The 12,333-nt window shown below is 39.5% G+C and overlaps 1 protein-coding gene across 1 annotated transcript; it reads right to left on the bottom strand.

The window, feature by feature from the left end:
• Positions 1 to 1,928: 1,928 nt before the first annotated feature.
• LOC105925745 (neuronal-specific septin-3) lies at positions 1,929 to 9,035 on the bottom strand. The gene is made up of 3 exons (XM_036129981.1): positions 8,963 to 9,035; positions 5,754 to 6,696; positions 1,929 to 2,012 (listed from the first exon to the last, which is right to left on the bottom strand). Exons 1-3 carry the CDS (start codon positions 9,016 to 9,018, stop codon positions 1,929 to 1,931), a joined length of 1,083 nt encoding a protein of 360 aa, XP_035985874.1. The 5' UTR covers positions 9,019 to 9,035.
• Positions 9,036 to 12,333: the final 3,298 nt, after the last annotated feature.

Below are 12,333 nucleotides of genomic sequence, written 5' to 3' on the forward strand. Positions count from 1 at the left end.
GACAGGTCTCCAGTCACTGGGCTAAAATATAACCATTTTATTAAACTTCAAAAAAGTTAAATCATGCCTTTTTATAAACTGTAATGATTAATTGGTGAACAATAACAGGCAAAGCAGAGATTGATTATTGTCATGTGCAATCTGTGTCAAATTAAAATGTATTATGTCATGATAGTGTTGGTGATGTGTCCTGCATTTCCAAGGCTGTGTTTCCCTTGTATGATCATAAAATTGGTTTATATTGAATGTGACAGGGAGCCAGTGGAGTTGATGTACAGGTGTGAAGTAGATGATGTAATGATGAAGCTGCTGTCTTTGTACTAGCTGCAGTTTCTGGAGGGTTTCTGGAGGACAGGGAGGAAAGGGAGCTGGGATTGTAAAGTGGACTGTGGACCAGTTTGTCAACAGTGTGAAGGAAGAACTTGATGCTGCAGAGATGAAAGTAACCCAGATGATGATGTGGATGTGGAAAGTGATGGAGAGGCTGTCCAGGATGACGCAAAGGCTCTAAAGCTGAAAGGTGGCAGAGATACAGGAATTTTCAATGGATATTTTAAAAGTATCAGATTTAGTTGACTTTGCACACTAAGCAAGTGAGCCAACTAATGCGGCATGATGTCCACGGCCCCAGGAATATATGGGCTTGCGAGAAAATGTTTTCAGTCAAACATTATTTTTGCTTCAACCCCTGTGCTAACTTCACTTGTTAATATGGCAAAGCCCTCCGGAGCGTTCCCAAACATATCCGCTTGCTCATAAATACGGAGAAAATAGGTGATTTAAAGGCGCAGAATGAATGAGCACCTTGATATGTGGTTGAGGTTGGCTTTGTTGCCAATCAAACCCAGGTGTAAAATCCTTGCAGGGCAGCCTAAAGCTCACTTCTCTCATTAAGCCATAAAAATGAAATTAAAAAAAGTTCAGTTGTTTTATAAAAGATGTGAAAGTCAAGAAATTGTCTATATACCAAACTGTGAAAGATTGTGGTTCTCTATTTCTAAAATACAAAAACTTTCTATTTTTATGTTATTTTTTTGTTTAAAAAGTCAATATATAAGGTGGATGCATAAACATTTTATTTCAGTGTTAAATACTGTTTAAAGTAACGGATTGTAATAAAAAATGTGTCCGGACCTTTACTGGTTGTTGATTTTCTTTATTCGGACCCCGCTGATTTTTAATTAGTGACCCCTGATCTACACTGATAAACAAACCCGTAGATTAATGATAATCTGTAGTGTTTTCATTGCCTGGATGTGAATCTGATCATTCAGATTGTGCATATTTAAAAACTAGTAATTCAAAACAAAATAAAATGTTAAAGCAAGATATCATGGTGCAGGTATGGCCTGCCTGTCTCAGGAACTTTCTAGCACCTTCCTCCCCCCGGCTTGCTACAGCTCCCTCCACTAATCAGCTACACCTGTTCAGCCTTCAATCAACCCGGACTCATTCCACCTGCCAGCCTCTCTATAAAAGCCTCCCCCAGTCAGTTCCTCACCGCCAGTCTGTCTTCAGTCATCTGGTGCACCTCAGCCAGAGATTTTCCCACGTCTAGTTTTCCTATGCCTGCACCTGTCTGCACCTCCAAGGGTTCTCCCTGCTGTGCTGCCGATTCTCCTGCTACTCCAGCGTTTCAGTGCTCCGAAGTAATCTCTCTGCTGCGCTACTGGTCCTACTGCAGCCCCTGCACCTCCAAGAACTCTTTCTGCTGAGCTGCTGATTCTCGGCGCTGCACCTGCAGCTCCCCAGGTCTCTCCAGTCCCCCAGCTCCTGCCATCTCCTTCCTCCTGCTTCAGCCCGGTAACAGACTCTGGTTCTCTTCATCCACAACCCATTCCTCATTCAATAAACTCTCTAAACTAAGCTCTGTATGTGGTGTGTTCGGGTTCATCAGTACTGTCAGGGTTCTCTGTGTTGTCTGTTCTCTACTCTCCTCCACAGGTGGTTCTAGTCAGCTGGGGGGTGTGGCCCACACCTGTGGCCCGTTTGGAGCAGTGCTTCACTGCCGTCTTGAGGAAGGCACAGACAGATGGAAGACACCAGAGCCTAACCCAGTCGTGTTCTTATTTTTGGATTACTCACCCGCCTTGACGTCTCGTTCGAACCAGCCTCCCAAGAGTCACCAACGCTCAGATGTTGCTCTGGCATTCCCCCTCTTACTCCCTTGGAATTACCAAGCTGGGCTCGAAGTTCCCCTCTGCTGGTTCCCTCCGTTTTTTGGTTAAACCATCTGTCGCTTCTGCCTACCGTGGTTCGCTCCGGATCCCTCGCCGACTCACCACCAGTCCGCCCTCCAGTTGCTAGCCACCAGTTAACCTCCGTGAGCACTTGACCTCAGAGTTCCCTCTCTCACTACTTCCCCGTTAAGTTCGTCCAACTAAATGGTAAGCGGCTCGGCTTTTGGAGACTTCTCTCTGGTTCTACCTCTCATAATCATTCTCCTCTCTCTTCCCACAGTTTCTCCAGCACTGACGTTCAGACCTCGATAGATCCTGTCTATTGTGTCGATCTCTGCAGCCTGAACTTTCTAATAAACATTTTTAACTGCGCTGGTCTTCCCTATTGTGTCTGCATGTGGGCAAAACATATTAAAACCATGACAAGTACAAATCTGACACAAGAAAAATGGAAAGTAAAATGCTCCACAAGAACAAAAAATAAAAATGTTAAAAGCTAACATCTCAGACTGTGTTTTAAGAGAACATTAAACCCAGAAATTAAAATCACCTGCCTGATATGTAAAGCTACTTGAATCCAAAGTTTTGTGAAACTCTTTGTTTTTCCGATCACTAATAAAACTGTAATTAAAGTTATGAACATTTACTAGGCAAATCTGAGTTCTAAAACTGGTTAGACACCCCTCTTCCAGGCCAAATAAAGTTAATAACTGTTGGTTAATAAGCCAATTGTTAGTGCTAATCAAAGGCTGAAAGCCCTTGATCAAAACCATTTTAATTTTTTGTTGTTGTAGCTATCCTTTGATTTTGAATACCATATTACAAATAATTTGTAATATGCCAGTTATAATTTTTAATAACATTCATAATCAAACAGGTAGACTTGCACAACACTTTTGGTTCCCTGCTCTGTATTAATTTCATCATTAAATTATCACCACTTCATGCTGCTTCTTGACTTTGTTCTGCACTGTTGTCCAGCAAAAAATGACAGTTTCCCTGTCAGTTCCACGTCTCCTTGGAAATAAAGGTTATTAATCTCAATGATGATTTTTCTGGTTTAATAAAGGTTTAATGAAAATTTCCCCCTCTGCTCTGCTGGCTCACAGCCCCCTATTCCTTCCATTTAATCACCTTCTACTCACATCCCCTGTGTAACTTGCTTCACCTCCTCCTGTCTCCCCTCCTATATATTTTGTCAGCTCAGCCATTTCTAGTTGTCAGGTCCTACAGCGTCAAAATCAACAACACAATATTTTAATTTAATTACCTTTATTTATATTTACCACTTCAGAACATGTAATCTCAAGGCACTTTACTGCATTGACTCAATTGATTTGCCATAATTAAAAACATCTTCAAAATTAGCATTAATCATGATTATTATATTTAAAAAAACTGTTGGGATAGTTTTACAGATCACCACTTTGATTTTAGAATTGAGAAAAAAATACATAAAATCACAAGAAGATTTGTCTGCAATTAAATCAGATTTTCACCAACTAATCATTCAGCCCCAAACTCTGCTTCCCACTGATTTTATAAAAATAAAATGTTTACACTGGTAAATATAAACTAAATAATTATTATATTACGAAAAGTATAAGAAAAATATAAATTTATTTCCGTGAGTACCTAAATCCAAAATAGGGTAGAAAAACAACTCTGAGTACTTCCCTTTGTTCATTAATATATATTAAACATTTTTAAAATAACACAATCCTATGTAATGAAATTTGAAACATTAAATAACACAAAATGATCAAAGTATTTCCAGCTCCTCAAATATTTTAAACAAACATACAGAATCCATGATGTTAACTTGGTTACAAATTTTCTATTTTCGGACATTTTTAAAAACGCTGGTTGTGTTGATGTGTTAAATTCACAGAATATTTCAAATTGTGTCTAAATTCAGAAAAATGTACTACAAACAGAATCTATGTAAAGGATCCATAAAAATAACATATTGGAAATATGTTTTAAAAACTCAAATACAATAGGAAAAGAAGTTATTTTCCTGTATGTTAGTAAATCTTGAAGTTATTCAATTGAATTCAATTTTATTTATATAGCGCCAATTCATGAAACATGTCATCTCAAGGCACTTTACAAAGTCAAAATCAATCAGATTATACAGACTGGGTCAGAGCTGAATATAAATTTGTTGTTTCCCAATAAAAAGAAAGTAAATATAAAAGAGTCAAAGTTTTATATAAATGAGCCTTTATCACCTTTTATCACCATGTTGTAACCAACCGACTGTTTTTAGGATAGTTTGACTTCCAAGTCTAGGTTCTGGAGGAGCCATGGTCCAAATGGGTCCAAGCTTGTTTTATGAATCTGGCACGGTTGGAATTCAATTCAATTAAATTAAATTTTATTTATATAGCGCCAATTCATGAAACATGTCATCTCGAGGCAGTTTACAAAGTCAAAATCAGTGGAACCACTGAACTATCAGATTTAGCCATATACTTAGCACAACTTTTAAAATTGACTTTGTAAAATTGGTTAAAATTGTCAATGAGAGGCTCTTCTAGCACTATTTAACACAGTGGCTTGAGTAGTTGTCTTTAAATTGGAAGATTGTGGGTTCGATTCCACCTTCCCCCATCCCATGTCAATGTGCACTATATAAAGAGTCCTTGCTCTATAAGATTATTCAGATGGAGCCTTTATATACACTACAGGAGCGTAATTTGGTCACTGGGTGGAGGTATTGAGTCCTAGATTACAGTGTTTTGCCAAATTAGGCAGGAAATTGCTTTTGGTATAAAAATGTTAAAACAAAACAAGAGAAAAAGCTTTTGAAAAACGTTCCCTTTCTGTCTTTTAGTTTCGCAATAAATAAAAAATGACAACATGCTTAAAAGTATTTATAGTATCATCATCTCACATCTATTATTTCACATCTGATGGTTATACATATTTACAGCATTTTACTTTGTAATATAGTCTCTGAGTGCTAACTGGTTATGAAACAAAGATCATGCTGCACTCAGATGAACAGATTTAATTCAAACATCTTGTTCTTTCATTCCCGGGGATTCCTTAAACATTTTCCTGACTCTCTGCTGTTGTGGTCGACTCTGATTTTATTCTAGTCTTCAGTTTCTCCAGGACTTTGACCTTTTCTTTGTCACCATTTTCCTCCAGCATCTTAATCAGAAAGCTCAGGTCGTCAAAAGTGATCGTTGAGTCAACTTTCAAGGCGATCTTCTCCAGTTTGACAATGAAACCGTAGGCCTGATCCAGTAGCATCGACAGCTCTGTTGTCAGTCTTAGGATGTCAGATTTAAGGCCATCTTTTTCATTAATCAAATTATATTTTGCCTCCATATCCTTCAGGGTCTTCTGAACTTTTCTGGTCTGTGTCACATATCTCCATTTTACTCTAGAATGAACTGACAGAGGGCACTTGTTGGTACAAACTGTGCAGTGACCCTGATTGAAGGGGTCACAATCTATTGTATATCTGTGTATAAGTTGACAGTTCTCCTCACAGACATTACAGATTATATTTGCTTTATATAAAAACCAAAACATTTGATTCTTGACTGATTCTTTGACTTTGTAGACCTCATTATCTTCAATGGTAAAATTCTCATACTTCCTCAGATTCTCGATGCAGGCGGTCAGTCTGATCTGTTTATTCATAACCTCCACAGTTTCCTTCAGTGGCTGAGGTTTCATCTTTTTCAGGATGTCTCTCAAACGATCCATTTCTTCATTTGTAAAGTCCCAGGACAACTTCAGAGCGAGCTGATCTCGCTTTGACGTGTTTCTCTGTTTTTTCTGTTGGTTATTAAACAGGAAGTGAACAGGCTGATCATTCTCATCTTTGGAACATTTAATATCTGCTGCATTCAGAGCCTGAAGAACATTTTCAGGTGTTCCTCCATCAGAGTGTGTGACCAGAGCGACAATGTTTCTCTCCAGGTCTTTTCCAAACAGAGACATCACTGAATCATAGATATACTTCAGACGGTCACTCAGACGGTTATCAGTCGCTTTCATCACCAGACCGACTGCATGAAGTTCATGAACTCCATCTTCTGATTGAAACAATTGACGCAATCTTTGACTGACCAACTTATCTTTTTCTTTACCTCTGGTGTCTCCATATCCAGGTGTGTCGATGATGGTCAGAGAGAACGGCAGAGTTTGATCTTCAAACCCAAAGATCTCGTACACGATCACATCTGATGTCTGACTTTCTGTCTCACTTCTTTTCTCATCTTCTACAATCTGAAACCAGACTTCATCCTTAAACTTCACTCCCACAGCGTAGTTGAACAGAGCATTGGTCAGAGTGGACTTTCCTGTCCCTGTTTCACCAACCAGTAAGATGGTTTTATTCAGCTTCGTTTGATCTTTTTCACCAACCGTCACTCTGGTCAGAGTTCCTATCATCTCTTTCTTTGGCTTCAGCTGGTAGACTGCAGGAGGTCCTTGATGGATCGGACTGTTGTCTGACATCAAGGCTTTAAAATTAGATGAGTTACCTCCCCTCCTGTAGAAAATAACAAACTTTTATTCATTAAATAAAATCAAACTACTTTACAATTTTACATAATAGGATAATGGAATAAAATATTATTTATTCAAGTAAAATGTTACATAAAATGCAGTTTATTACATGTTTGTGTTGTGAAAGCTACTAGGTGGTGCTCTATTGATGAAACATCCAGTCCTATCATCCTCCATAACCAGTATATCTATCTGTGGTCAGGAATGTTTTGACCACAGGTAGATATACTTAATATGTTTAGAACAGTGCAGCACGGATCCTGATGAGAAACTACGACCAGATCACTCCTATTCTCCATTGACTACACTGGCTTCCTGTTTCTGCTAGGATTGAACACAAGTCTCCATTCTCACCCACCAATGCATCTATGGAAACGCTCCACCCTACCTAAGAGAACTGCTCCCCCCTCACTACACCATGATCTGTCCTCAAAGAAAACCCAAACCTCCTTTCAGTCCCCAGAACAAAGCTGAACACCATGGGTGATCTGCCTTTTGATCAGCCGCTCCACAGACTTTGAATGCCCTCCCTGACTATCTGAGAGAAACACAGACAGTTGAGACTTATAAAAAAGGACTAAAAACATTAATTTAAGTTTTAAGCCTACACAATAATGTTGTTGCACTATTTATTCAACACGCCATGTGGCTCACTACAGTTGGAAATATTTGCGCCTATTTTCTATCTTACCGAAAGGTGGAATTTGACTTAATCAATATGAAAAAGATACAGGCAAAGGGGAAGGAGAAAGTACCTTCTCTATTCATGTGAAACTCTTTAAATTTAAACAACGACGAAATATGGATCAACCTTTTCTCTATATAATATCACTTACAGCCACAAGCACGGCTGAGAATCTTCTGGATCATCAGAAGACAGTCTGACTATTATGCAGTGTTGTAGTACTCGAGTCCGAGACTCGAACTCGAGTCAGAGTCATTAGCTAAATTTAGAGACTCGTGACTTGACTTGGACTTGAGCACTGATGACTCGAACTTGGACTCGGAATCCCACATTTAGATCATTCTGACTCGGAAATTGAGAAAAAGACTCGATTTTTTTTTATATCATTAGGCTATAATTTTAATATGTGATTAGAATATTATTTGGTGTATGATTTTAATATCTAAATGTCGTACCGCGCACGTGACGTCACCATCTCATGAGCAACGCCCCAGTTGCTGCTAAGGAAGGGCAAACAGTGTGAGAGCGCACGTAGCAACCAGCCATTACACATGCAACAGATACAACGATATGACCGACTTTTCAGCTGTTAAACTATCACAAGAGGATGTCCAGGCGCCCATTTTACTGGTAGAACTGTGGAACAACATACCAACGTTCAGCTCAAACGATGGATTGAGTGTCGAGGGCTTGGAAAGACTGGAAAAACGGGCCGAGTTGATAGGAAGGTAAGTCGTTGTTTTTCTCCTGCTCGGCGTTCATGGCGTCATTTGCAGTTTTTTTTCTGTTTGTAGTCACCGTCCAGGAATCGGTATAAATTTTCCGGCCCGCCGAACAATTTAGTCCGGTCCGGTGGCCAAATGCATTATCATTATCCAACGGCTGTATCTCCTCGCTGCATCGACCGATATGCATCAGATTTGTTGTGAGTCATGGGGGAACGCTGCCGAACGCGTTTGTGGGAATCGCCCGGTGGACGGGCGAGGAAAATGCGTGACAGCATCTGCTGTGGCGGGCGGCCGACATATTAACATCCTTCATATGCCGCCTATCAGCGTACCTCGAGTCGCTGTTGCACGTTCCATAACAACAATGTTTAAAAACCACGGTTAGGAGATGTCTTAGACTTGGAAAAAGCAGTCGTTTTACCGTGTAAAACCAAGGGTAACTACAGGGAAAGAGTGGAGGAAAACGCATATTTGCCCTGTACGTGATATGACGTCACGTTCTAAAAATAACTCGCTAGCGGAACGCCATTATTAGTGCAATGGAATGTTACTGCTTCATGTCATACATCACACGTCACGGCATGTTCCTACAACGAACTTGGATCAATAGTGACTCGACTCGGACTTGACTCGGATGAGTAGTGGACTTGACTCGGACTCGACTAAGATTTTTTTTAATGACTTGGACTTGAACACTGGAGACTCGAACCTGGACTCGGACTCGAGGCATAGTGACTTGACTACAACACTGCTATTATCACACTAAAAAGGAAAAGTTGTTCTGCAAATTAACCTCTCAAATGCATTTCAGAAGTCATGGATGTGTACAAACTTACAGAACAAAAAAGAGACTGAGGTAATGTTTGGCCACATTGATGACAGTTTCCAGCATCCGCTTGAATATGGAATATCTGTGATGATACGTGGCATAATTAATAAAAAAAGAAAAGGATAACAAACAGGAACAAAAACTTCAAAGTCATAAAATGTCAGATGAAACCTGTCACAGAGAAATCATCAACCACTAAGTCATATAAACTCGGTTTACTAAACATAAGATCTCTGTCAGGAAAATACCTTTTAATTAATGACTTCATTATTGATAATAATCTTGATATAATGTTTTTAACAGAAACATGGCTGCATGAATTTAGTGAAGCAGCTATACTGATGGAGTCAACACCTCCAAACTACAATTTCCTTTGTGAAAGCAGACAGCAAAGTAAAGGTGGAGGAGTAGCAACATTGTTTAATGATTCACTAAAGTGTAAAAAGGTGTTTTTGGGAAAATTTGACTCTTTTGAACATTTGGCTCTCCAGGTAAAGAGCCCGGTAAGAACTATGTTTCTGAATGTGTACAGGCCTCCTAAGTCCACATCAAACTTTTTTAATGATTTTAGTGACCTGCTGTCTGTGACGTGTTGATTATGACTGTTTAATTATTGTGGGAGACTTTAACTTTCACGATGACAACCCTGAAGACAGAGAGCAAAGAACTGTGTGACACACTTAGAAACTATGGTTTAACTCAACACGTTAAACAGCCAACACACAAACAGGGACATATTTTAGACTTGATCATCACTAAAGGTCTAAACATTTCACAGGTCAATGTAACTGATGTTGCCCTATCTGATCACTTTTCTGTTACCTTTGAATGTATCATTACCAGTGACTCATTTAGCCGAAGGGACATCGTAAGAAAACGCACCTTTAAGGACAATGCCACAGAAACTTTTATTCAAGCTTACTCTGCTACTTTAAGCTTGGGCTGCAACTCAGTAGATGAGCTAGTAGATAACTTTCATTCTAAAGTCTCAGACATCATTGACATCATTGCTCCAGTTACAGTGAAAGTTCTTTCCGGGAAGAAAAAAATCTCCTTGGAGAAATGCTCCAGCAGCTAGAGGTGAAAAAAGGGAATGTCGGAAAGCTGAACGCAGGTGGAGAAAGAACAGACTGCAGGTTCACTACGACATCTATAAAGAGAGACTTTACAGATATAAAGGGGAGTGGTGGCCTAGTGGTTAGAGCATAGAGCTTCGGTCCCAGAGGTTCTGAGTTCAACTCCCACAAGCTGCCTTTCTGGGTCCCTGAGCAAGACCCTTAACCCCTGATTGCGCCGCACAGTGGCAGCCCACTGCTCCCCTAGGGGATGGGTTAAGATGCAGATGAGAATTTCTCCATTGTGAGATCAATAAAGTTTAATTCTTTTTTATTATTATTATAACTTAGAACTGAAAAATGCAAGAGAGTCTTTCTTCTCTGACATCATCAACAAGAACATTAATAATGCTCGTGCCTTATTTGCCACAGTCGAGAGCATTTTTGTATAGTAACGGAGTAAAAATACTTCACTACTGTACTTAAGTATATTTTGTAGTACTTTATACTTTTCTCGAGTATACATTTTTTTGATAACTTTTACTTTTACTTCACTATACTTCCAAACTTAATTGCATACTTTTACTCCGATACATTTTCAATGTTTGCTTTAATTACTCCTTACAAAAAAAGCGAGCGAGAGAGAGAGAGAGAGAGAGAGAGAGAGAAAGAGAGCGAGAGAGACACTCACGCACGCAAGTGTTTTGACCTCACCTACTGATTCACCCCTGAAAAATTATTAATTCAGAGTATTCCTGCGTGTCGGTTTTTGGCTCTGCCAGACGTGCGTACATGCAAAGGTTTGTCCTGGAGCGCCTCCATTTCAAGCGCTTAGCGTTCCAATGGTGTCATTTCAATGCTGCTGTGTGCAAGCGGGGTGTGGCCTGGCGCTCCTCGCAGCCAATCACTAACGCGCCTGGCCTTTGATTGACAAGGTGGACACCATAGACATAATATAAGAGTAGACCCCGCATTGACTGCTTTCGTCTATGGCCGCTGATGGGATTTAGGGCTGCCATCTTGGGGAGGTCGACAGCTCAGCTCAGTGTTATGTGTTGACCAGGTGCCGAATAAATTTTAATCAACTATAACGCGTTGAATATCAAATCAATTTTCACACGTTTTTTTTTTGCTTAAAACTGTAGCTACTATAACAAATGCTTCAGTGTGTTTAAATAATCTCAGTGGGGTTAATAGTAATAGAATATTCTGACAGGATATATGTATGTTTCACAGCCACTCATAAATTTTTATAAGTTTTTCTATTACTACATAAACAAACACATTTGTACATGTACTGTATTTGTCATGATTGGGTTTGGTTATAGTTTTTGTTTGTATTGGATCAATTACTTCACTCTCTTGCCTTAAGTTCAGTTTCTATTTTTGGTTCTGTTTTAGTGTTTGATTTTGTTTTAGGTTATAAGTTTATCTGGCCTGCTCAGACCATTTCTGTCACCAGTCTAAGTTCAGTTCACATGCCAGCATTCTTTTGTCTTCCTGTCACTCCCCTTCACCAGTCACCATCCAATCGGCTTCAGTTTACTCCCAAGCACTTCCCTGTTCCCGATTAGCTCCACCCATGTCAGTAATTAGTTTCACTCCATTCACCTGATCACTCCCTTACTTATACCTGCCTCTGCCCCCTGCAATCTGCCACATCATTGTTTGTTTTTTGGTGCCAAGTGGTGAGTCTAGTCCAGCTTTCTTTGCCTGTTTATCTGACCCTGTTTGTCTCTGGATTTCTAAGTTAGCCTGTCCCCTGTTTTTGTTAAGTTTTGTCAGTGACTGCTTTTTGTTATTTTTGGGTTATTGGATGCAGTCTTCCCATTTTTGTCTTGATCCCCGTTTTGGCTTTGCTTTTTGTAAATAAATGTTCTTTCACCTAACCTCCGCTTGTCTGGTTGAATACTGGGTCCACCTGTCTCCGATTCGTGACAGTATTACATTGAAACCAAAGAACAAAACTTCTGTGATAACAGAACTTTTTACAGGCCAAAGTATTTGTTTAACAAATAACAAATAAATATTTTTTTTTGTTGTTGTGTTTTTTTACAAACAACTACTGTGCTGTAAAATAATGATCTTAATCATTAATATGAACTGAAGGCTTCAAATTGTGGAGATCAGCGACCCGAGTCTGGATTAATATGGGAAAAAATGAAAAATGATTATGAAAGAAATACACAGTGCAGTAGAACAAATAGTGACTCACGTGTATGTCACTGCTCTTCTGACTGACCCGCTGCATCCTGACTCCGCTTTGTAGTATTTTTTCTTCTGAAGCCCGCGGTGCATGTGTGTTTTTTTGCTGGAGAAGAAC

Source organism: Fundulus heteroclitus, unplaced genomic scaffold, assembly GCF_011125445.2.
Source record: "Fundulus heteroclitus isolate FHET01 unplaced genomic scaffold, MU-UCD_Fhet_4.1 scaffold_269, whole genome shotgun sequence".
Classification (NCBI taxonomy): Eukaryota; Metazoa; Chordata; class Actinopteri; order Cyprinodontiformes; family Fundulidae; genus Fundulus; species Fundulus heteroclitus.